The sequence below is a fragment of the Leguminivora glycinivorella genome, chromosome 5 (assembly GCF_023078275.1).
Source record: "Leguminivora glycinivorella isolate SPB_JAAS2020 chromosome 5, LegGlyc_1.1, whole genome shotgun sequence".
Classification (NCBI taxonomy): Eukaryota; Metazoa; Arthropoda; class Insecta; order Lepidoptera; family Tortricidae; genus Leguminivora; species Leguminivora glycinivorella.
In genome coordinates, this window is record NC_062975.1 from 14,027,709 (window position 1) to 14,053,469 (window position 25,761).

Genomic DNA, 25,761 nt, shown 5'->3' on the forward strand with positions numbered 1-25,761 from the left:
TTTTTCATACTTGGTGATGGTACCTTATTAATTATAATACATAATTTGCATGGTATTCAATATGGATATAGATTACCGGTGGTCTATTTCACAATAGTGACAATTGTCGCCCGACAGTGACATTTCGCCGTTCATTGCATGTTCAACAAGGAAATATTGACGCTGAGTTACTTATCAACCCAGAAATAGGCACAGAATTGTCAGTGTCGATGTCACTGTGGTGAAATAGCCTCTGATCAACAATAGTTGAACAACTGAAACTTAGGAACTGTTTTTACTATGGACAAACGAATAATTTATAAATATTTTTCGTCACTTTCACTTATTAGTCAGATTAGCTGACCATAACAACTTGACTCTTTTCAAGTCAATTTCTCAACGAAATCCTTACAAAGATATTGCCTTTTGAAAATAATTCCTTATACCAATTGGTACAATATCGTTATCTCCCGTTGTCAATAATGAATTGAGTGACACTGCGTCCTTGACTTTGCTGTAGTAAGCATTTACTGATGTACGCTATCTGCTGCACGCGCATTGTTAATTCTCGTATCTAGCCGGTCACGTGTCCCCTATATCATTTGTTTGACTTTACTATTGACTAGACTATAAATCTCTCTTTTCCGATGAGGTCTAACGCCTTATTCTAGCATTAGTATATCCGTATTTATTTAAATAAACATGCAACTGTAGTACACAAGTGTGCAAATGCGAGTTACGTTTAATAAACATTATGTTGTTATTAAAGGGACATTATTTTCGAAGGCGCTTACGGTGTTATGAGCGATGTCTGTATACAAATACGACGCCGCGGGACGTGAACGCCATCGACAATAAGGTTCCTTTACCCTGATAACGTCACATATGTGTTAGTAAAACAAAGCTCCTGAACTTGTAAGAGTGTATGTTTTATTCTGAAATGTCTATTTGCAGATATTCAAGGATAGCGACTACTATTACCTTGATGGGTCGGACACGAGTGTGGCGAACTGGATGCGATACGTGGCGTCGGCTTACTCCTTGTCCGTGATGAACCTCGTCGCTTGCCAGCATCAAGAACACATATACTTCTACACCATAAGGTAGCACTCACACTTTACCACATTCCTACTAAATCTATTTCTTATCATTTTAAATCTAACGTAAAAATAAATATCGTGATGGATAAAAGAGTTTTCTTTAAATTTGTGTCTGGTTTCAGGGACATCATGCCAAACGAAGAACTGATGGTGTGGTATTGCAAAGATTTTGCAACGAGGCTAGGCTACGATATTGATCCAGAGCGAGCCACGTACTCTATTTGTAAGTATAGACATCCAATAAATATGCGATTAAACATTATTTTATATGTTTGAATGTGATTTTAACAAAATCTCTTTATTTTCAGGCAAAGAGGAAACCATCAAAAAGGCATATGGAATACCACCTGCCCCAGTTCATCCCGAGATTGCATTCAACCACATGAAGTATGTTCTTGGACTAACAAATGCCAAAGAACTTTTAGAGACTGAAATCCCGAGCAGACGCAGAAAGCGAGAACTGAGTGATAAATCGTTCCACGACAGTCCGCCCCTGCTGTGTCGGGAAGATTCAAGAAATGTCGCCAAAAATGACAGGACACTTGTCAGGACCGACATATCTCCGACCATCATTCATTCAAAAACTGATAGCCCTATTGTAAGTGAACACGCACCTTTGTCACCTAGCGGCTTAATGCAACCACCATCACCCGTGAAAGTGCACCACAGAGACAATCCAACTTTAATAATTCACCAACACAAAGAAAGCACATCACATGTGGTTATTCATCAAATGGAGAACCCAAGAGTTCATGCTAATAGATCACCTGCTCAGAATCATCACTTAAGGGACATGCGAGGACCTTCACCCATGGCTCAGCACCTTCAAGAAAAAATTGGGAATCGGTCACCCAGCCTCTCTCATTGCGGACCCCACTACGACCATCAGCTAACCCCTGCCGACGGCTCTGTCAGGTCCGATGAAGGCTACCACAGCAATGGCTATCATGATGAATTTACACCTCCAGAAGATTCAAGTGACTCTGATGTCGAAAACTATGTTCTGGACTGCTCTAATAAAACAAATGAACCCAAAGAAACTGTAATTGTTCAAAAAATGGATCAAGATATGCATCGCAATGAATACAGAAAAGTAAAGATTAAGATGCCAAGAGCATACCAATACCAAAATCATAAGGACATGGATTGCGAAAGTGAGAAAGAGCTGGTAATAGCTGAAGAAGTTGGGGACATTTCACCACAAAATTTATCGCCACCACGTCGCGATCCAGCAACATCGACTGTGATCGTCCTCGAATCGTCTCAAAACACCGTTGTTCCATTAAATAAACCATATTATGAAGAAGGGTCAACGTCACCATCTCCACAACCAGCTTTCATGAGGTGTTCTCCTTCTGATACTCGCATTCTAGAAACTATCTTAACAACGGGCAACAGGATTGATACAAATAATAACGATCCAAACCGCCGACAGCCCAACGCTACACCCCCACCTTCTTCGCCCACGGAAATGGCTTACTCGTACAAGAAGAGTCAACGGTATGGAAATGCCTGCAGTCCGGACTCCAGTTCTAATTTAACGCCGCTGCCATCTTTATTGCCACTGCCACAACAACTGCCGACACCTAATTCAATGTCCGTTTATTCATCGTCACCACCGCACACTATTCCTCATACTACCGAGATCCGAGAAATCAGAGAAATAAGGGAAATAAGAGAAACGAGGTATGAAAGCCACTATCCCAACTACTCTTACAATATTTATTCTCCACCGAACTCTACAATAATTACTCAACTTGGGTCTCCTCCTAGCACGTATTCACCGACTGTTACTTCTACGCATCAATATGAAAGATCTCAAAATGGGCACAGTAATCATCACTATCCATCCACTACTAGTGTAATCACACTGAAAAACTGCTCACAATTAAGTTTGATTCAGAACTCAAACGGAAGTCCGCAACTTGTACCTCCGCACGGAAGCATGAGCCCCGACGGCTCCTGCGGCCTCATGATGGCTCCTCTGAGCCCCAACTCGCAAACATCGCGCGGCTACAGAAGTTTACCTTATCCTTTGAAGAAGAAGGACGGAAAAATGCACTACGAATGCAATGTTTGTTGTAAAACATTCGGTCAGCTTTCTAACTTAAAGGTCCACCTACGGACACATTCAGGAGAGCGACCGTTCAAGTGCAATGTCTGCAGTAAGTCATTTACGCAGCTCGCCCATCTCCAGAAGCACTATCTCGTGCACACCGGAGAAAAGCCTCATCAGTGTGATATTTGCCAAAAACGATTTTCCTCCACATCAAACTTGAAGACTCACCTGCGCTTGCACTCGGGTCAAAAGCCGTATGCCTGTGACCTTTGCATGCAGAAATTCACACAATTCGTCCACTTGAAACTTCATAAGCGGTTGCATACAAACGACAGGCCATATGTCTGCCAAGGATGCGACAAAAAGTACATCAGCGCTTCGGGCCTTCGAACTCACTGGAAAACTACTAGTTGTAAACCGAACAACATCGAAGAGGTCCTATCCATCACGAACGCTGCTAACACTGAATGTAAGTTTAAGTTTTTTGATGCACCACACTTAAACATTTTTCCACTTTCATTTTTAATTTAATTTGCAATTTTGATTCAAATATTCACTAGAGAGTGTATACGCGAGCACCGCCGCGAGAGCAACTGCAGCGCGCTGCACTTTCTCTTCGCGGGTGAACCGTAACTTTCACTTGCGCTCTCGCTGAACGCGACCGATTTCAATTTCGCGTGCACTTTGCAGGTCCCATCGACAAAGACTGTCACGAGAGGGAGGGGCTCGAGGCTTACGAGGTGCACTCGGCCGGGCAGGGAGGGCTGGTCGGAGGGGCGCGCGCGAGCGAGCTGCTGGGCGCGCACGCGCACGCGCACTCGACCACGCCGCACCTGGCGCCGCACGCGCCGCAGTACCGGCCCGAGCACGAGCACTACGCGGCCGGCGAGCCGCGGCCCAGCGTCATCGAGTCCAGCCAGCCGCTCATCATCGAGTGCACCTGAGGCGCGCCGCCGCCGCCGCCGCCGGGCGCCCGACCCCGCCGCTACATGTGATCACTCAAGTATTCGTGTTAACTAAGGAACGATAGCGTGACGAGCGCGTCCTCTCGTCTTCTCCAGTGGCTATGAGATTACGTATCGAACGTTAAGGTGTAAATATATTTTTGTTAATAGACTTAGTTAAGTATAAGATCGATGAGAGAAGTTGATGAGTACTAAGTACTTAGATAAAAGTTGTCCCGGTTGGGAACGTGTATTATATTATGCTAAGCATTTGAATATTATTAGATCTAAGGTAATCAGCAGCCTTTGATTATAGACAGTAATGCTCAATTTTATACATAATGGTAGAATTCTATTGTAAATAGAAATTTTCGTGACATCGACTTTATTTTATTTAAATATATTTCTATGCAATATGCACTCATTTTAGCATTATTTGGTGTCGTTGTAAAAGTGGTATTGATATTTGCGATTTTTGTTTTCCGACTCTATTTTATACTCGAAGTGAGTTTTTAAATACACGCTGCAGTTGTTGCAAAATTTATATTTGCCTTCAACTTTCCAGTGTTTTGGTAAATTCATTAATGGTCACCAAAGAACGTCTCTCATTAAAGTCACAAAGCTTATATTGATGCCACTTAGTTTCTGTAAGATCCGCAAGGTTTGTTACGGAAGCACTGGTCGTTAAGGTTGTTACAAAGCCAGTTTATTGAAACGCATCATTCTCGGAATCAAGTAATTAGGGCTAGGTGCCAAAAGCGCTCATAATGTTTAAGTTATCCTAAAGAGATGTTCGTATAGTATTTTAAATCGTTGTTCCTAATGAATATTCGGAGAGTAAGCGCTCGCGCGCCAACTTAATTCTAATGTTATAAGACTAGAATCGACGAATGTGTACATTATCCCTACGCTAGAACAAATGGTGCTTCACATCGTAGAGTGACGCCGGCGGCGGCGACCGCTGCCGAGGCCTTACTACAGTATCTATCGTAACGTTAATTCACTGAGTCTACTAGTTACTATTTTGTATTAAATTCCAATTTCGATTCTCCTGTTCGAAAAGGCTGAAACAAAGTAATATAATATAACGTTTGGCGAATGTCGTTACTAAATATTCGTTAAGTGTCGCACGTTAGTGGACGTGGATCGATAGATAAGAAGTAAGCTTATTACGTGATGTAATACCAAACGATAGCTTTTTGTATATTTCTATGATTCATACTATTAAGATTTTTACACGCAATCAATTTGAATTATTATCTGTACATTTTATACTTACATATAGTACCTACCTAAAGTTTTATATGCCGAATACTCACCCTAATAAGTATCTAGAACGGGGCCGGCAGCACTATTTATATCGACGTTACCTATTCGTGCCCTTATTTACTATGATACCGTTAATATTTTTTCATCGTCGTTAATATTCATTACAAATTTTAATATTTTATGTATGTATTATTGATATATGGTATGTTTACCTATTAAACTACTATACCTAGTACAGGGTGCTGTACACAGGAAGTAAAATACTGAGTGAAATCGATTAGGTTCTTCGTCTATTTAATAGATGATGTCGCGTCTTCTTGACGAAGGATAATTGATATAGGTGCATAAGTAGGCATGTAGTTACAATTTTATACCATCAGAAGAGATCCTTAAGTAAATATATGCTTCCGATTTCTTCCTAGCGTTGAAACTTGTTTTATGAGATTGCACTTCTTACAGCACTTATATAATATCAAATAAACATAAGAAATATTGGAACACCTACTGAAGTCTTCTCGCCATTCCTTATATTATACCGTAAAATGTTTTGTTTGAGATTTGTATAAATTGTTTAATAATTGTTTTCAATAAAATTGTTTTTGCGTATACTACGTAATAAAAGTTGTCTAAGATTATAATTTACAGAACTGAAAAACGCATGTTTGTTTAATATTGTTTAGTTTGTCATTGTAAATACTTTCCCAAAGAGGGTAAGCTAATCTTCAACTGTTCTAAATAAGATATCCATCATTATGCCGTCATATAACTGAATCAGTCTTGTATAAACGATAATAACACTTATAAATAAAATAGATCTTCATAAATAATATTTTTAAGTACTTAAGGTACTGTAAATTTAATATTATATCGAGCATGTATCAAACACCGAAGTTATTAGATAAAATCACTTTGAATGTCAGGACAATTCGAATGTAGTTACACTGATGTAAGATATCTAGCTGATGTCATCCATGTCTTACGTGGTTGGGTCGGGAAAGGAGAAATTTATATGTATAATTCCTATTGTCAGTGTAGCTTACATAGGTTCAAATTGGCCTGTATATTATTACTTACCTCACAACATCAATGAATAAAGAAACCGGGTTACGTCAAAACTTCACACAACAAATAATATTATTATTAGGATAAAATACATTGCAAATTGTATCTAAAAACATCGGTGAGAAGCATTAAACACTGTTTATGTAATCCCTGTGCTTCGTCGGTACTTGGGCGCTACCTATTGTAAAGGCCTGTAATTTTGTACACCTTGATCGGTAATTATTTTACAACACCAAATCCTGATAAAATAATAATAAAGCAGGAAGAAAATTAAAACAATGTGGTTTCATTATGAACTTTATTCAACCTATAAAACATATAATTAGCTATTAGATTTGTGATTGCTCTCAAAAATATTTTTATTTACACGCCCATAATGCAATGGACTCCACACTACACATTTAAAAAATTGAGATGCAAGGCTCCTAAGTCATCCTTGTCAGAAATACCCTGAGCACCCTCGATATGCAAAATAAAATAAAATATTGTATGTCTCTATGTACATCCTATTGCCTTATGTACATAGGTACTTTCTAACCTGATCTAACGCTAACAACCTGTACCTACTTGGCTGCCTTCCGATGATGCTTCAACACACTTGACAAATATATTAACCCCTCGTATGCTTAGACACGGATCCGTGCGTGAGAATTTCAATCTATTGTTGTGTGGGAATTTTAATCTAATATGTTAAGGTCACTATTTCAATGATCAAAATTGACAGGCCGCATACTAGGGGTTAACCATGTCCTTGTATGATTACGTCAAATTCTCCGAATTTCCAGTATTAGGTTCTGGGGCAGTACATCTCTTCATATGGGTCCTCATGTTTGAAGACTGCGTGAAGGCCAGACCGCACCGAGGGCAGGAGTATGGCTTGGCCCCCGTGTGGAAGTTGACGTGCGACTTAAGATGATGTTTCTTTGTGAACGATTTTGGACACATCGGGCATTTGAAGGGCTTCACGCCTGCAAAATACCAAAACAAAACTTTAGTAAACTCAATGTGGCAGCTACGCAATATGCTCATCCCTTACCTATAGGTAATCGTTAACTCAGGTACCTACATTCAAAAGGAGCTTATGAATCTCTTCGGTTAGGACAACCCAACCATCGTCAGATGTAAGAAAACTGGGTAAGCTTAAGGCTTAAGGAAAATTAGACTTTGTGAAGATTACATGAACTAATTTTTAACAGCCAGTGACATTTGGGGTCAAAAAATACCTTCCGCAACATGTCTCTACGGAATTATCGGTAATACCTGTATGAAACCGAAGAGTTAATTTAATTAAGTTTATGTAATTGAGAGACTGTTGATCCCACAGACAAACTCATTCTGTTCCAGAGTTTTGTGGGATTATATGTTAGATATAAGTTTGTCACTGTATTTTAATAACAATAAATACATACACACAAAAGTCATGTTAGATCGGTCAGCAAAGCATTTCAGCAGTGCGGGCAGGCGTAGGGCCGTTCCCTAGAATGCGTCCGCTGATGCTGCTTCAGATGCATCTTGCGGGAAAACGCCTTACCACACGTGGGGCAAACGTGGGGATTCACTCTAGAAATACCTACCGCAACATGTCACTACATTGGAATAGAAGCAAAGATAGATCATTACCTGTATGAAGCCGAAGATGCAAAGTCATGTTAGATCGGTCAGCAAAGCGCTTATCGCAGTGTGGGCAGGCGTAGGGCCGTTCTCCGGAGTGCGTCCGCTGATGTTGCTTCAAAAGCATCTTGCGGGAAAACGCCTTGCCACAAGTGGGGCAAACGTGGGGTTTCACTCCTGAAATGTATATTAGGTATATGTTGTTTTATCGTTTTTGTGAGTAACGACTAATACTGCCCCGATAAAGCAATTAGCGGTATCTCAAAATCAAATGCATTTGAAAATGGAACTGTCATTTAGAAAACTTAAGGTATATGTTTGCATTAAAATTTTATTTGGGATACCGCCAATTGCCTTATGAGGGCAGAATATTACATATTTTTAAATTAATGGAAAAATGGAAAAATTCACACCTCCGGCAGGACTCGAACCTGCGACCTTTGGCCTTGCCGGGGCCATCGCGCTTCCAACTGCGCCACGGAGGCCTGCTGGATGTGTGCGAATTTGTCCATGCCTTCCCTCAATTCTCAACCGCCTTAGGGTGGCGTTATAGCACACAAAACTGACAGCGAGTTAATTTTTGTTAACAACTTACGCTAATTAGGGGGACCCAAATTCTGAAAATGCCCATAATCTAATGAAATCCAACAGATACTGAAAATGCATGAACCATGACAAAATTCATAGGCGCTTATCTGGAAACAGAACTTTTTATCATCTATCTATATCAATGCAGCTCGCGGTGAAAGTGAAACTCGTCCGAGTGTGTCGGGCGGCGCGGCGGGGAGGGGAAAAGTACAACGCATCAGAGGAAAAACTAGCTGCTGTGGCTGGGACTAACTTACATGCCAATTCTAACTTACAGTGATATCCGTAGAGTATCTAAATAATATCATCCAAATAGCATGCTTTTCTTTCGCACTTGCCCGCAGCTGTTAGCGCGGCCGAAACGCACGATTGCTGAATGACGAATCTTTCGAATATCGTTTTGATTTCGGTGTACATTCGAACTGGCCTGTTAGTGATTGCAGTTGCATTCAAAGTACTTGCATGCGTTCTCTTATCTATAATTTTCGAACTGTAATATACGTCAAATACTTATAGTTACGAAAAGGGACTAAGTATGAGAAAGAAAATAATTCTTATTTTATATCAATTTAAATAGATATCGTCCTAGAACCCTAGTTTACACTCTTATATTATTAGCCGGGTCCACACAGAGCGAGGCACATCGCGAGGCAATTTTTTCGCGCGGAAAATGTGCTATGTAGCCGGATCTCGGCCGAGAAAATGAATCGAGAATGAATTGGGTCGGGTATGACCAAATATGCCAGTGTCAAAAAAACAAATTCTTCAACCACAGATGTCATATGTACCATAGATCAAGCAAACGTATCTACTTAGCGTGTCAAATGAACTCAGTAAAATCCACTGACTGAGTTGTCCGTCTTTAATCGCAGCTTGCAGCTTTCGGGCGTCAATTTTTGTAAGTTGAACTCAATCAAAACATAAAAAATGCCTCGTTACGTGATATTCAATTGCAACAACACAAAAATTATGAACAATCAAGAGCCTGAGACATATTTAAAATTACAGGCAAGAAACAACTTCAGTAGGTACAAAATTTGACACGCTCGGCCCCTATACAAATAGATGAACTTGTTTCTTCTATATAAATAGAGTTCTGTGTCTTCAACCATAAAAGTGGTTTTGATACTGACAGATCCAAGTGAAATCTAGAGCCAATATTCGGCGCATATTACATTGTTTTTTTATTATTGATCAGCTTGTTGTGCTTTATAGAGTCAGTACCTTTGAAAAATATAAATTAATATTCAAATACTAGCCTGTGTGGATTCGGACGTGCATGTTGTAGGCGACTCGTTGATTGAAGGATTTCGGGCATTGCGAACATTTGTACTCCTTGCGATTTCTGAAAAGAAGGTACGATTTAGATACCATAGTAGCTTACTATGTATGGTGTCAAATACATTTTAGATTTTTTAAAGACTCAAGTATTGAATAATACAGGTCTAAAGCACCACAGCCACTCAGAAAGGATTTTCAACATCTTGTCTCACCTATTAAATTGTTAATTTTAGTGTAAAATTTGGAATCCTTTGTGAGCTGATAAATAAATATATTTTTTTTTATTCCACCTGTAAGTCCGTTTTCACATTATCCGATCCGATATCGGATGTCGGAAGGATTTCAATGGAAAAAATCCAAGATGGCGCCTGTTATGTATGTGATATCGGTCCTTCATCCGACATCGGATCGGATAATCTGAAAACGCACTAAGGGTGCAGCGTAAACCCTAGCTATTGACTCTCTAAACTTTGGGATATCTATTCTACAGGAAAGACTCTGAGGAGGAGTGTACGCACCTACTTATGAACTTTTTATAAAAATGCACACTAGTAGGCTACACACCTTAGCACAATGCGCATAAAACAACACACCTCACGTAAGCTTGGGTATTACGAGTAGTCATAGTTACCTATGTATCTTCATGTGGCTACTGAGGTACCCGCGGTCGTTAAAAGACTTGCCACACACGGCACAAGATGCGGCGAACTCGCGGGTTCCGCGATGTACCGACATATGGTATTTGAAGTTCCGCAGCTGAGAGAAGGTTTTTCCACACTCGTTGCAGGCGTAGCGGCCTCGGTTTGACTCTTGCTGAAAGTACAAGTATTGTGTTTTGAAAAGCATTAAAAGAATAATTAAATCAGGAGACGCTGGGCGCTGGTAGCCGTAACTTTTATTTCCTACACAATATTTCATTTGTTTACGATAGGTTCTTAATTTGATCTAGAGAAAACAATCCTTAGATAAATTACAAGGATGTAGATTATCAATAATCTAAATATATAAAAGAAGAAGCTGACTGACTGACTGACTGACTGACTGACATATCAACGCACAGCCGAAACCGCTGGTCCTAGAGATTTCAAATTTGGCACGTAGGTTTCTTATATAGTGTAGAGGAGCACTAAGAAAGGATTTCCTAAAATTCACCTCCTAAGGGGGTCAAATGGGGGTTCAAAGTTTGTATGGGGAAACAAGATTAGTTTGACTATTTTATTCGAAACTTCACAGGAAGATTCCTTACGACATATGACTGAATACGTGTTTCAGGTTTTTTGAAAATTTAACCCCTAAAAGGGTGAAAAGGGGGTGATAAAGTAAAAAAATCAATATGGGTATCGTTTTTATAGTTTATCGGGTCGCTGATCACGATAAATACAACGTTTTTAAAATCTAACGAGGCGGAAGTGAAATACCTTCTCCCCTGTTGTGGTGCAATGGGGTTTAAATATCAAAAAAATATATAAATAAAAGAAGATATTGACTGACTGACTGACATATCAACGCACAGCCGAAACCGCTGGTCCTAGAGATGTCGAATTTGGCACGTAGGTTCCTTATATAGTGTAGAGGAGCACTAAGAAAGGATTTTTCAAAATTCGTCTCCTAAGGGGGTTAAATGGGGGTTCAAAGTTTGTATGGGGAAACAATGTTAGTTTCACTGTTTTATTCGAAACTTCACAAGAGGGATCCTAAAAACATATGACTAAAGACGTGTTTCAGGTTTTTTGAAATCTAACCCCTGAAAGGGTGAAAAGGGGGTGATAAAGTCCAAAAACTAATATGGGTATCGTTTTTACGGTTTATTGGGTCGCTGATCACGATAAATACAACGTTTTTAAAATCTAACGAAGCGGAAGTGAAATACCTTCTCCCCTGTTGTAGTGCAATGGGGTTTAAATATCAAAAAATATATAAAAGAAGAAACTGACTGCCTGACTAACTGACATAATATATCAACACACAGCCGAAACATAGGTTCCTTATATGGCGTAGAGAAGCACTAAGAAAGGATTTTTCAAAATTCTCCTCTTAAAAGGGTGAAATGGGGGTTCAAAGTTTGTATGGGGAAACAAGATTAGTTTGACTATTTTATTCGAAACTTCATAGGAGGATTCCTAAAGACATATGACTAAATACATTTTTCAGGTTTTTTGAAAATTTTACCCCTAAAGGGGTGAAAAGGGGTAAAGTCAAAAACACAATATGGGTATCGTTTTTATGGTTTATCGGGTCGCTGAACACGATAAATAGGTACAACGATTTTAAAATCTAATGAGGTGGAAAAGAAATTTTCTCCCCTGTTGTTGTGCAATGGGGTTAAAATATCCAAAATAGCCATTAGTTGCATATATGTATATTATGTATATATCTTTATAATTATTAAGTTGACTTAGTTTAATTTAGATTAGTTTTTAATTTAATTGTATTTTATTTGTCTTAAGTTAACTACTAATATGTACTTTTTATGTTAATTTTGTTAATAAGTTATAGAATAAAATAAAATATGGTACTTACTTAAATAAAATATAACATAATCCAAAATAGCCATAAGTCTATACTAGTTTAGTATAGTAGTTTAGTTTTTATCTTTACTTCTGGTTCAAGAGATTTCAAATTGACACGGAAGTTCCTTAGAGGACCACTAAGAAAGGATTTTTCAAAGTTCACCTCCTAGCATGATAATTTGACAGGGACAGGGACAGGTACAGGGACAGGAACGGGATAGGGTTAGGGTTAGGGTTAGGGTTAGGGTTAGGGATAGGGATAGGGATAGGGATAGGGATAGGGATAGGGATAGGGATAGGGATAGGGATAGGGATAGGGATAGGGATAGGGATAGGGATAGGGATAGGGATAGGGATAGGGATAGGGATAGGGATAGGGATAGGGATAGGGATAGGGATAGGGATAGGGATAGGGATAGGGATAGGGATAGGGATAGGGATAGGGATAGGGATAGGGATAGGGATAGGGATAGGGATAGGGATAGGGATAGGGATAGGGATAGGGATAGGGATAGGGATAGGGATAGGGATAGGGATAGGGATAGGGATAGGGATAGGGATAGGGATAGGGATAGGGATAGGGATAGGGATAGGGATAGGGATAGGGATAGGGATAGGGATAGGGATAGGATAGGGATAGGGATAGGGATAGGGATAGGGATAGGGATAGGGATAGGGATAGGGATAGGGATAGGGATAGGGATAGGATAGGGATAGGGATAGGGATAGGGATAGGGATAGGGATAGGGATAGGGATAGGGATAGGGATAGGGATAGGATAGGGATAGGGATAGGGATAGGGATAGGGATAGGGATAGGATAGGGATAGGGATAGGGATAGGGATAGGGATAGGGATAGGGATAGGGATAGGGATAGGGATAGGGATAGGGATAGGGATAGGGATAGGGATAGGGATAGGGATAGGGATAGGATAGGGATAGGGATAGGGATAGGGATAGGGATAGGGATAGGGATAGGGATAGGGATAGGGATAGGGATTGGGATTGGGATTGGGATTGGGATTGGGATTGGGATTGGGATTGGGATTGGGATTGGGATTGGGATTGGGATTGGGATTGGGATTGGGCTTGGGATTGGGATTGGGATTGGGATTGGGATTGGGATTGGGATTGGGATTGGGATTGGGATTGGGATTGGGATTGGGATTGGGATTGGGATTGGGATTGGGATTGGGATTGGGATTGGGATTGGGATTGGGATAGGGATAGGGATAGGGATAGGGTTAGGGATAGGGATAGGGATAGGGATAGGGATAGGGATAGGGATAGGGATAGGGATAGGGATTGGGATTGGGATTGGGATTGGGATAGGGATAGGGATAGGGATTGGGATTGGGATTGGGATTGGGATTGGGATTGGGATTGGGATTGGGATTGGGATTGGGATTGGGATTGGGATTGGGATTGGGATTGGGATTGGGATTGGGCTTGGGATTGGGATTGGGATTGGGATTGGGATTGGGATTGGGATTGGGATTGGGATTGGGATTGGGATTGGGATAGGGATAGGGATAGGGATAGGGATAGGGATAGGGAATAGGGATAGGGATAGGGATAGGGATAGGGATAGGGATAGGGATAGGGATAGGGATAGGGATAGGGATAGGGATAGGGATAGGGATAGGGATAGGGATAGGGATAGGGATAGGGATAGGGATAGGGATAGGGATAGGGATAGGGTTAGGGATAGGGTTAGGGATAGGGTTAAGTGCTCAAGCCAAACAGAGAGTAACAATATATATAAATCTGATCATAATAAAACGTGGTGTTCCGCAAGGATCAGTTCTGGGACCGCTACTATTAATGAATAATATAATGATATTTATTAATGATCTTCCTGAAAATATCTCCAATGGAACACCCTACATGTATGCTGACGACACCAGTCTGATTCTGGGTGCAGAGACTCACAAAGACCTGCAGAATATAACCACCCGCGGATGGGAGAATCTCTCAGAATGGTTCTCCGCAAATGGTCTGTCGCTCAATAATGATAAGTGCTGCTACATGATATTTAAACGCGCATTCAACTCAATGGACTGTTCTCTCAATCTGCCTTTTGCTAAATCGGATACAATCCGTTTTCTTGGTATCGAACTAGACCAACATTTAAGATGGCATGACCATATAAATTATATTGTAAAACGACTAGGAAGTGCATGTTATTCACTAAAATCGATGGCTAAAATTTGCGATAAACAAACTCTGAAAACTATATATTACTCATATGTAGAGAGTATAATCAGGTATGGTATCGAAGTGTGGGGCAGCAGTACAAATGCAAATAAAATTTTACTAATGCAAAAAAAATGTATACGCTTCATTGAAGGTTATTTCCCTGAAACGCATAGGGATCTTTTTATAAAAAATAACATACTCACAGTAACCGCATTGTATATATACCAAATCTGCTTATTTGTCCACAAAAATATAGGATCATACCAATTCAAAAAATAATGTGAAAGATATCCGCTTCGTCGTAATTTAGATCTTATGCTACCCGAATCACGTTTTGCATATTATAAGAAAAGCATCAATCATATCGCAATTAAAATATATAATTATCTTGACATGAAAATTAAAGATTCCACTAATGTTAAAGAGTTCAGTAACAATTTGAAGACATATTTAATGGATAGACCTTACTATAACTTGGACGAATACTTTGGCAAAATATTTGATTGACATAGATAATTTTATTTTAATTTTTATTGTTTTAAACTATTGAATTGAATTAATGTGACAAATTGTATCAATTTTTGTATTGTAATTTTATCATATCTATGTTCTAATTTTTATTCTTATTCATCATTTTATCGCATCGTTTTAAATTTTACACTATGAATTGTTTAATGTTATAATGTGAATTTTATTAATACCTTTTTGAGATGAATATTCCTACATACCTATTTGGTTTAGTTTAGCTTAAGATTCTATTGATACTGTGTATCCACTACTGCATGGATTTGTCCTTATTTGCAATAAAGATTTGAGTATTGAGTATTGAGTATTGAGAGCTTATATTTCAGTCCTTAGCTTACTTTACACAACAGATAGACTTGCTGCCTTCGAGATGTGGCTCTACCGAAGAAGTTTTGCGTAGAATGAAGAAGTCTCCAGAAATACTCAACATCATTAAGAGACGAAAAACAGCATACCTGGGTCACATATACAGAAACAAGAAATACAACTTATTACAGACAATTATCGAAGGAGAATTCAAGGGAAGAAGAGGGAGAGGTAGACCTAGATATAAATGGATAGATAACATTAAAGACTGGACGCATACGAAAGACGCAGCCACCCTCAAGATGTTGGCAAAGACCAGAAAGCTTAATGCCATGCTGACCGCCGACGCCCATTAGATGGACATGGCACCAGAAGAAGAAGGAGCTTACTTTAAAGAGCTCTCATTAAAAAATAAAGACTGCTTTTCCAAACATTCTTTCACTAATTCTTAGAACAAATTAAATTATCCTCATAGAAAATAATTTAACTTGTATTTTTTAGTAGACACACCACTATTTTAACTATAAACTGAAATAAATGTCATATACAAAGAAAAAATGACCAAGGCCTCCAAGTGTCCAAAGCTGGATTCGAACCAGCGTCCTCCGTTATCGCGACGAATGCCTCAAACCACTCGGCCATTCGGTCACGGCGGCAAGGGTCGAAATTTTCAAGTATATACTTAGCCTGCGCGTCATATGACACGATTACCGAAGGCTAAGGCGCCCCCTGCCATCTCTGAGATAGAACTGAAACTAGTTCGATCTCCTAACTGAATCAACCCATGTGATTCTTTCACTATCCGTATTTCTCAGTTACCTAATTTTTGTCGTTCGGTTTTTCGTTTTACATGATACAAAGGGGTGTATCATTATCAGACTAAGTAAGAACAATGGCAAGCATCTTAATGAGCTTTAGATTATTAGGCCGAAAAATTGAGCAATGATCAGAAATGTATGCCGCTTTTACATAACCATTACATTTAAAATAAATATTATAGGACATTCTTACACATCAGATTGACTGAGGGCCCACGGTAAGCTCAAGAAGGCTTGTGTTGTGGGTACTCAGACAACGATATATTATATGAATATTTGACGACCGGTCTGGCTCAGTCGGTAGTGACCCTGTCTGCTAAGCCGCGGTCCTGGGTTCGAATCCTGGTAAGGGCATTTATTTGTGTGATGAGCACAGATATTTGTTCCTGAGTCATGGATGTTTTCTATGTATACAAATATGTATTTATCTATTTAAGTATGTATATCGTCGCTTAGCATCCATAGTACAAGCTTTGCTTAGTTTGGGGCTAAGTTGATCTGTGTAAGGTGTCCCCAATATTTATTTATTTATTTATATATAACTAGCTTTTACCCGCGGCTTCGCCCGCGTAATAAAAGTATTCTTATTGAAACGTTTACAAAAAATAAGATTTTCATTTGGATCCGTAGGTTTCTTTGTAGGTAAGCGGGGCAATTCTCGACTGGGGGGCCATTGTAACTGATCTATTTGCTGTACGGTCAGCCAAGAAAGTGGTTTACCACTTTTCGACTCTATTGATCGAAAAGTGGTAAACCACTTTTTTGGCTGACTGTACCTTACACATATTACTATTGTTTTAAAAGAAATTCTTGCAATTATTGTAGAATTGTTACACAGCGACCACAGCGTAGGTAGTAGGTACGAATATGTTTGTATTTTACCTATATAAATATTTATACTGGGGAAACTTCATACAACCCACATAACCAGTATCTCGACGCTATGGTCGGTAGGGTAAAAAGTACTTCCTTGCATTACCGCTTACAATTTTTTCCATTTTGCTTATAGGTACTTATTGCAAACGTAAACATATAAAAAATAAAACCGCCTTCAAAAAAAGCGTGTTACAAAACACGGAGAAACTAAAAAGCCAAAAATAATAAACCTTCGAATTCAGATTTCTTATCGGATTGCAATAATCTAAACATCCAAATTATAAAAAAATCAATTATTTTTGTAGTCGGTACCAGACCTGTTCGTCGCCTTGCTATTTCCTGTTTGCCCCACCCAACCATACGCAGGCTGGCCCCGACTCCAAAAATAATTGATTTGTTTATAATTTGGATGTTTAGATTATTGCAATCCGACAAGAAATCTGAATTCGAAGGTTTATTATTTTTGGCTTTTTAGTTTCTCCGTGTTTTGTAACACGCTTTTTTTGAAGGCGGTTTTATTTTTTATATGTTTACGTTTGCAATAAGTACCTATAAGCAAAATGGAAAAAATTGTAAGCGGTAATGCAAGGAAGTACTTTTTACCCTACCGACCATAGCGTCGAGATACTGGTTATGTGGGTTGTATGAAGTTTCCCCAGTATAAATATTTATATAGGTAAAATACAAACATAATATATTCGTACCTACTACCTACGCTGTGGTCGCTGTGTAACAATTCTACAATAATTGCAAGAATTTCTTTTAAAACAATAGTAATATGTGTAAGGTACAGTCAGCCAAAAAAGTGGTTTACCACTTTTCGATCAATAGAGTCGAAAAGTGGTAAACCACTTTCTTGGCTGACCGTACAGCAAATAGATCAGTTACAATGGCCCCCCAGTCGAGAATTGCCCCGCTTACCTACAAAGAAACCTACGAATCCAAATGAAAATCTTATTTTTTGTAAACGTTTCAATAAGAATACTTTTATTACGCGGGCGAAGCCGCGGGTAAAAGCTAGTAATCAATATAATCATATCATCAATAATAATCAGGGAGCGTACTTTTCATGCCGATGACATCAATTTGACGTCACGCTCCATATAGGGTGATCACAAATTGTTTTATTGTTAATTATAAATCATTAGTCATCAATCATTTTAAGTTATGAATTTCTTTGCATGGTAATGAATGCAAGAAGGATGGTGTGCTTTACGTTAGAGAGAAATTCTCTTTTCTACGTCTTTATTGTAATGTGTTGTTATCAAGATTTAGATTAGATTTCTTTATTTCATGATAAAAATTACACTATAAATTTGTTACATGCCAAAGTTATGTTTATCTTCTCATCATGATCGTCAAAAATTACATTATGAATTGAAAATAATAAAATGAATAGTTTCTCCCAATAAGGATCGTCATTTACAAAGAGAAATACACAAAGCACAATAAAATTAACAAATGAAATAAAATCAGAAATGAAATACACAAAGCACAATAAAATTAACAAATGAAATAAAATCCGAAGTCAGTGTAATCAAATGCATGCTATCACAAATTCAATTCCATGTACTCATTTACAGAGTACAGAGGGTTATCTAACAAAAGGTTTCTCAATTTGCGCTTAAATGCTATTTAATTAAATTTATTTATAAAAACAAATCAAATAATTTTATTCACGTTTCACATTTCAAGTAGGTATTATTTATGCCACATGTAAATGGACTACTGTATTTGAAGTAATTTGTACACGATTAAAATGATTGACGACTAATGATTAATAATTTACAATAAAACTATTTGGGATCACCCTATACGGAGCGTGACGTCAGATTAATGTCATCGGCATGAAAAGTACGCTCCCTGATAATAATCAATAATTGGTATTGGATTCAGAATAGCATTTCACTTACTGGCGTATAGTTGCTGTTGTTTTAGACGTAGGCGTCTTCTGACATTTTATTTTTGTACGTTAGATGTTACCAATTACCATTTAAAGTACAAAAACGTACCTGAGTATGACTATCCGGATGTTTGCTTTCTTCGAGCGACGAAATTGTCTTCGGTATAAAATGGTCACGATTACAAAGGTCAGACGGGCTCTCCAAACGGTCATCCTTGAGCGTGGTAGGTATGATATATACGTTATTATTACTATCATTTGGTAAATGCTGAAACATTAAACGCAAGGTTTTATAGATTCATATTAGTTTTCTCTCAAAAAAAAGAAGAGTTTATAGGAATTTATATTATGCCTCAATAAAGTTTATTAATTAAAATATGTCTAAGGTTTTTCTTAATATCTGCAATTATGTTTAGTTACTAATGTAGTTACTAAAATTAAATGAAAACAATTTATAAGTAGGTATGTATGAGTTTTCTTTTCATTCGATAAGAGGCAAACGACTAGACAGGTCGCATGACGGTAAGCGATCGCTGCCGCCCATGGACACCCGAAACACCAGAAGGATTGGAGGCGCGTTTAAGATGGGTGCGGTAGATGTACTTAAATACGCACTTTTCTTGAATGTTTGAAGGTTTGAGTAATCTAAGATAACAAAATTTTGAGTAAAAAATATAACTTACAATATTACTGGGTCCTTTTCTTCGAATGGTCTGAAGCTGTTAGGTAATCGAGGACACCAGGGACTATCCAGCGCTTTATTTAAGATCGCCGCCTTATGTTGTATGTTACTTTTCTCAATTTTTATCTGCGTGCAATTATCTGTCTTAGTCACATTATTTTTGGCAACTGATGTCGGCATAGCTGTATGAGCTTTCTGTAATATACTTAAGTCTAAATACGACTTATGTCTAGAATTATTTCGCAACGTATCCATAGAGATTAAAGATCCTGGCTTATCTATCAAAAGGTTATTTAAATTAGACATTTTTCTTTGCAGCCATGTTATAGCCACATTATCCTGCGGTTTACTTGTTAGTCTTAAATTATGAGGCTGACTAGTTGCATTATTATCGGATGGCATATTCAACATGTCAGGGCTAAGAGATCCATTCAGATTTGCATTCGTCAAGAACAGAGATGTCGGGGAGCGATAGCTTGTGTTTGGTATTGCTGGCACGCCCGCTGCCCGACCGTTAGCGTTACGGTTTCGAGGATATGTCTCCATAAATGAATCACGTAGAAAATAGTCTCTTTGTCGGTCTTCATGCGACGATTGCAGATTTCCCAAAACGGGCTTAAACTGTTCATTCCAATTCAGAGACGCTTGTATAATCTGTTCATAATCTGTAGCATCTTTTGTACTGCGTGAAACCGTATGTTGATACATTTTCCTAAAAGCGACTAGTGATGAATTACTATCATTATCTGAGCGTAAGATAAATGCACTAGCATCATTTGCTTCCGGTTTGTGTAAATTATATTCAATGTCAATATTAATAGAGAGTCGCGTCAAATACTGCCGGTCGACGAAAATTTGCATGGCTTTCACGATGTCTAAAAATTTATCGACCTTTTGTATCGACATTGTGACTTCGCCGTTGTAAATATAATAAAGGACCGCCGACAAGGCTTCTAGGTCGAAGTCGGGCAAGACAATTAACGTCGGCGCGTCTTCTATAGGACAAGAAAGCAGGATCCGCTGAAAGAAAATGAATGCTAATTAGTTTTAATGAATACTGAGCAAAGTAGCGGTAGCGTTTGCTTTATTATGAGGTGTTTTAAGCCTTTAGGGCCTATTCAGCCGGCGTATCATGCTGCCAATTTTATCACTTATCCACGTGGATAAAGCATCCGACACGCTTTAGCAAGTATGTCAGTGTGAGAGTGACAGATGTCTTATCCACGTGGATAAGTGATAAAATTGGCAGCATGATACGCCGGCAGGCATTGTTCAATAAGTTTTTGAATAAAACAATTACGCCAAAAAAGTGTCGTTCTGCATGAAAGTCTTCAAAGATGCAAATTTTGCTTTTAGAAAGGCATTGTCAAATAGGCGAAACAAACAAACAAGCTTTTATTTTAGTCCTCAAACAGGGTTTTTTTTACATTTTCCTAAATACGAAACATATAATATATGTAAGTATGTTACCTAAGTAAGGGTTAGGTAAAAATGTTCCTCCTCCACGCGAATCCGATAACAACATGTCACGGCACTCGTAGTCTTTTATCCTACATGAATACCTTTACAGCTACAACATACCTACATGACAAGCGTTTCAAACACAATTACTAAATAATCACAACCCAATGTTATGTTAAGAAAGACTGATATACCCTGAGGAAGCAGCTGACGCTAGCAAGCACAGCGCGGTGGGCGCCGAACGCGCGGCCGCCGCACAGCAGGCTGACGTCGCACCACTCCTCGCGTGACAACCAGTCGCACATCTGCGGATTGCAAACCATACACGTTAATTGATAGAAAATAATTCGTTTCACAGTAGGTAGGTAGTGAGCTTGAAAATTGCATGGAGAAATTATGAATTAATTCATTGATAAATTCGCCATTCACGTTTGCAGCTACATTATGGTGCTATATTACCTCACAAGTGCGATATGTACACTACGCAACTATGTCAATGGTTATAATGTAGGCAAAGTACTGTAAAAATTTGCACAATACAACTGCGAAAAATGGGAAATTTGAAACAAGTGGCAGTAAATTAAAACAAGAATGAAGAGTCACAGCTAACAAACAATAAGTAGTCTAGTAAGGTGCTCCGTACGGCTATGGTTTTCTGTCGTGGTTTTTACCTATGCTCTAATCAATAAATATTACAAATATACATAGAATAGGCGGAAACAATTCCAAAACACAGTAATAGGTAAGTAAGTACAGCATTCATATCTAAATACCACTCTCCGTTACTTTACTGCTCATAATTAAACTTGAAACTAGTCACGTACGGGCGTTTTTTAAAACTCATGATGTTATTACCGCTATTATAACAATTATACTTATGCCGTCGGTAATTTCCACGCATTTGGCAAAGCTACGTATGAGTAAAGTAGATACTTAAATTACATTAAATACTTCAGACTGTATTACTCCTGGTCCTGGCCTGGCCTAAGTAAGAATTGTCCCCCTCAATTACGTAACTTAAAATAAGCGTTCTGAAAGTTATTCTATTCTGGATCAAATACTTTAGTTGTAGAAAAGTGCTACATACATGTAGTACATGTATAAATCCAAGTCTCTGAAACAGATCAAGAGAGATCAGAGAGCACGCCTATCAGTGCGAGTTACATCATCATCCTCCTTGCGTTATTCCGGCATTTGCTACGGCTCATGGGAACCTGAGGTCCACTTTGACAACTAAAGCGAGCTAATTTTACACATATTATTTCGCATGACGAATAATTCCGAATCAAATACCGCATTAATATACGAATCAAAATCAGAATCCTAGTTTCTAGTAAATTGTTATCAAAATTTCACGGAGAATAAGAACTGTCATCAATTCCTCCATGTGTCTGAGTAGCTTCGAACTTAAACACATGCAAACACGGTATGTTTGCGACTGCGACACACTTTTAATACTCCAGTAGAGCAAATAGAAGCCTCCGTAACCTGTAGCGACCAGCGAGATGAGCAGAGCACACATCTGACCAGGTCAACGTTTTTAAACTAGCACCCGTGAAAGTGCAAACAAGTGACCAGAGAGAAAATTGGGTGCAATCGTCATTTTTACCGATTTGTCAACTGTTTGAATAGAGAGCAAGTCTCATTGCGGCTGGCGCCCGGATAGTGGGATTTATGTGTTTGCGATTCCAATAAATGTCTGGTGTTGAATACTGTAGTATCAACTACATTAATTACTTAATAAAAATATGAATTCATTGCGATCAACTAATTAGGTATCGTAAGTTCTACTAGGTAACCAAGTTTAGGATGGGGCTTTATTCGATATACGAAGACTAAAGTTTCTTGTTGATCCGTTGATGTTGTAAAAATCACGGTTTGTCGAATTGTAGCATTCATTTATCAAAATGAGATCCTAGCCATTCTCAGTTCGGTGACAAGAGTGACAACCAAAAATTATCTAATTATATGTACCTACCTATTTACGTTATCCAAGATTTATATTAAAATTAGTGATTGGTACCTATTACACACTCTCCACTACTAAACTATAGTTCGAACATGCTAAAAGCGACTTTGTGTAATTAAAAAATATGTTCATAATCATGAAGTTAAAGGTCAAGACTACAAAGTTGAGTGCTTAACCAATAATTGATTTGTTGATTTTGAACATTGACAAATGCCATTAACATCAAATGTACAATTTTCTAGTAAAAGTCGGTAATTTCACGCTAAATAAAACTTAACTTGAGCGAATGGGTTTGTTCAAAGTATTACGTAAATAATACTCAACTAGTTATATTGGCAATCTGTTGTTTGCAGTAGATTCAAAAAAGTACAAAGAACTTGAAGTAAGAGGTACCTACCTTAGAGCATATAATAAGTTGCGGAAAGTTTCCAAAAAAATCTTAAATTTCTTAAAAAATTCACGAAACGTTCACGAAAAATAAAGGGAATTTAAATTTATGGAAAGTTTCGATCCATTCGATCATCGTCCTACTACAGCCCTTAAGCGAGGGTAAATCTAGTATAGCCCTTATTAATTAAAATTACAATTAGGTAGGAAGGCAACACATATTGGATGTTGTTACTGTAGGTGCCATCGTGATCCGATGATCCCATGACGACGCCCTCGCGAGTTAATGCCATCGTAAAGTATTATTGGTCCCAAAATGTGTTACGCAACTGTTGGGAGTGATATAAAGATGTTTTTTTTTTCATTGTAAATGCACAGAGAACTATTTTATATGGAATGAACTATCGCCTGTATCTCCAGAATTTAGGGCCCATTTAGACGGTACGAGAACTCGCATACGAGTTTTATTACATTGCGGTATTTGACGGCTGTGCAAAATTGTATGTGCCCTCAAGTCCCTCAACAGCCCGCAATCTAACTAAAATCGCATGCGAGTTCGCACGCCGTCTAAATCAGGTCTAATACTACCTACCATAAGAGCTTAAACTTTCAAAAAGAAACCCTATTGCCGTTACAAAGGCCGACAACACTCTTAATTATAACCGTTCTGTTGTTTTGCTGTTTCGGGTGTCCATGGTCGGCGATGATCGTTCACCATCTGCTCGTATGCCTTTCATCTCATTAAAATTTGGACAGAGTTTTCTTTTATTGTTAGTAAGAGAAATTATTGATACATAGGAATGTAATCGATTAGTAAAAAAAAATACATTAAATAAAAGTTTTCTTTTTCACGCTAATTGTAAGGGAACAGTATGATTTTTCGGTTTCATTCTACAAGCTCTTGATGATAAGAATGAGATCGATTGACATGAAAAAAAAAACTTGCTAGTCTCCAACCGGCTTTTAAGGTTTCGGGATACATCATACAGGGTGCGATGAAAGGGTCAAAGGGTTTTTTATGCTACTCGATCCCATTCCCATTCAGGATCATAAGCCTGACAGGTATATAATATAATCATTTAAAGAATTTCCAGCTAGGAAAACCACAAATCGGAAAAACTATCCCATACAATTTGTATTTACGTTTATTTTTCACATGCTATTTTTGATGCCAATCGACTCCATTCCTATATTTCCAATCCAGTATCAATAGTTTGTTTCCTAGGGGCTAGGGGTCAACCATACTGGTATTGAGGCCAATCAGACCCTACGTAGTAGCAGGCCAAATTGCATGATTTCCTTCTTAGATTGGAACTGTACTTCTATTATGTAGCTTACAAAGTTATGATTAGAAACTGTAAATCTGATATACGTAAAAGAACAAATTACACTTTATATCCGAAATGAAAACATTGACTGCTAATTATCAAAACATCGCAAAACTTTTTTCAAAAAGTGAGAGTAAATTAATTAAATTATATGACAAATTGATGAGTCAATAAAAATGGCGCGAATTTAAAATATTCTAACTATGTGAGAGCAGTGCGCCCACAGTGATTTTTACTGACAAAGTTAGCTTGATAGACTTTAAATAAATATTGATGAATTCTACTTACCCTCCTCCAAACTCCTTAGTCCAACTCAGTAACAAAAATTAAAAAAAAAATGAAGTAAAGCTCACACACATGTACAAGTCGGGAGCACTACCGACGCGTCTACGGTCCGCAAGCGCAATGCATGTGCGATACCATTGCTGGCTCCACTACAGATTGGCACCTGTTTGAGAGCAAACAACTCTTTTTGGCACCTATTTGGTGAGCATACATTAACGTAAACGAAGAGGTATAATGTAAAATACCCTATAATGGATGGTGATGCCATTTTGGACAAAAAAAACACAAATCCGTAAAAATAAGTATCTAAAATTAGTTTCTAAAAACTGACGGCTTGTACCATAAACAAGTCATAGAGCTGCTTAATTTTGAAGTTTCATTTAATTCGGTTATTTCTGAAGGGTTTGGCGGCAAGATAAAAGTCATCAGTTTACTGAAATAAATATCAAGACGAATTCTTAGTAATGTTGCTAAGAGAGTTGAGTTCATGCATAATAGTTATTTGTTTTACAAGGGGGCAAAGTAGTTGTTTAACCGCACGTGCCAATATTGATACCCGAGCAAGCGAAAGATTCCAATATTGGAAAAAGTGGAATCTTGAGCGTTGCGAGGGTTTCAA

At 38.3% G+C, this 25,761-nt stretch overlaps 2 protein-coding genes across 4 annotated transcripts in view; one reads left to right on the forward strand and one right to left on the reverse strand.

The window, feature by feature from the left end:
* Positions 1-6,181, forward strand: part of LOC125226059 — a 28,511-nt gene extending 22,330 nt beyond the window's left edge. For all 3 annotated transcript variants that reach the window (XM_048129893.1, XM_048129892.1, XM_048129894.1), the window contains 4 exons: positions 934-1,082; positions 1,202-1,302; positions 1,388-3,607; positions 3,829-6,181. In XM_048129893.1, coding sequence (XP_047985850.1) covers positions 934-1,082; positions 1,202-1,302; positions 1,388-3,607; positions 3,829-4,082 — 2,724 coding nt within the window. In that variant the 3' untranslated portion in view covers positions 4,083-6,181. The remainder of the gene's footprint in view (positions 1-933; positions 1,083-1,201; positions 1,303-1,387; positions 3,608-3,828) is intronic.
* Positions 6,182-6,323: 142 nt separating this feature from the next.
* Positions 6,324-25,273, reverse strand: LOC125226522. The gene is made up of 9 exons (XM_048130508.1): positions 25,146-25,273; positions 21,368-21,478; positions 19,714-20,732; positions 19,140-19,298; positions 15,471-15,582; positions 10,525-10,706; positions 9,872-9,957; positions 8,034-8,201; positions 6,324-7,381 (listed from the first exon to the last, which is right to left on the reverse strand). The coding sequence occupies exons 2-9, from the start codon at positions 21,476-21,478 to the stop codon at positions 7,173-7,175; spliced, it is 2,046 nt and encodes a 681-aa protein (XP_047986465.1). The 5' UTR covers positions 25,146-25,273; the 3' UTR covers positions 6,324-7,172.
* Between the last annotated feature and the right edge of the window lie 488 nt (positions 25,274-25,761).

Coding starts and splice junctions, on each gene's coding strand:
- LOC125226522 (XM_048130508.1), bottom strand. CDS start 21,478: ATGTGCGACTGGTTGTCACGCGAGGAGTGGTGCGACGTCAGCCTGCTG. Junction 15,583..19,139: donor ATCCGGATAGTCATACTCAG/GTACGTTTTTGT, acceptor TATGTGACCCAG/GTATGCTGTTTTTCGTCTCT. Junction 8,202..9,871: donor GCACGTCCGAATCCACACAG/GCTAGTATTTGA, acceptor TATACATTTCAG/GAGTGAAACCCCACGTTTGC.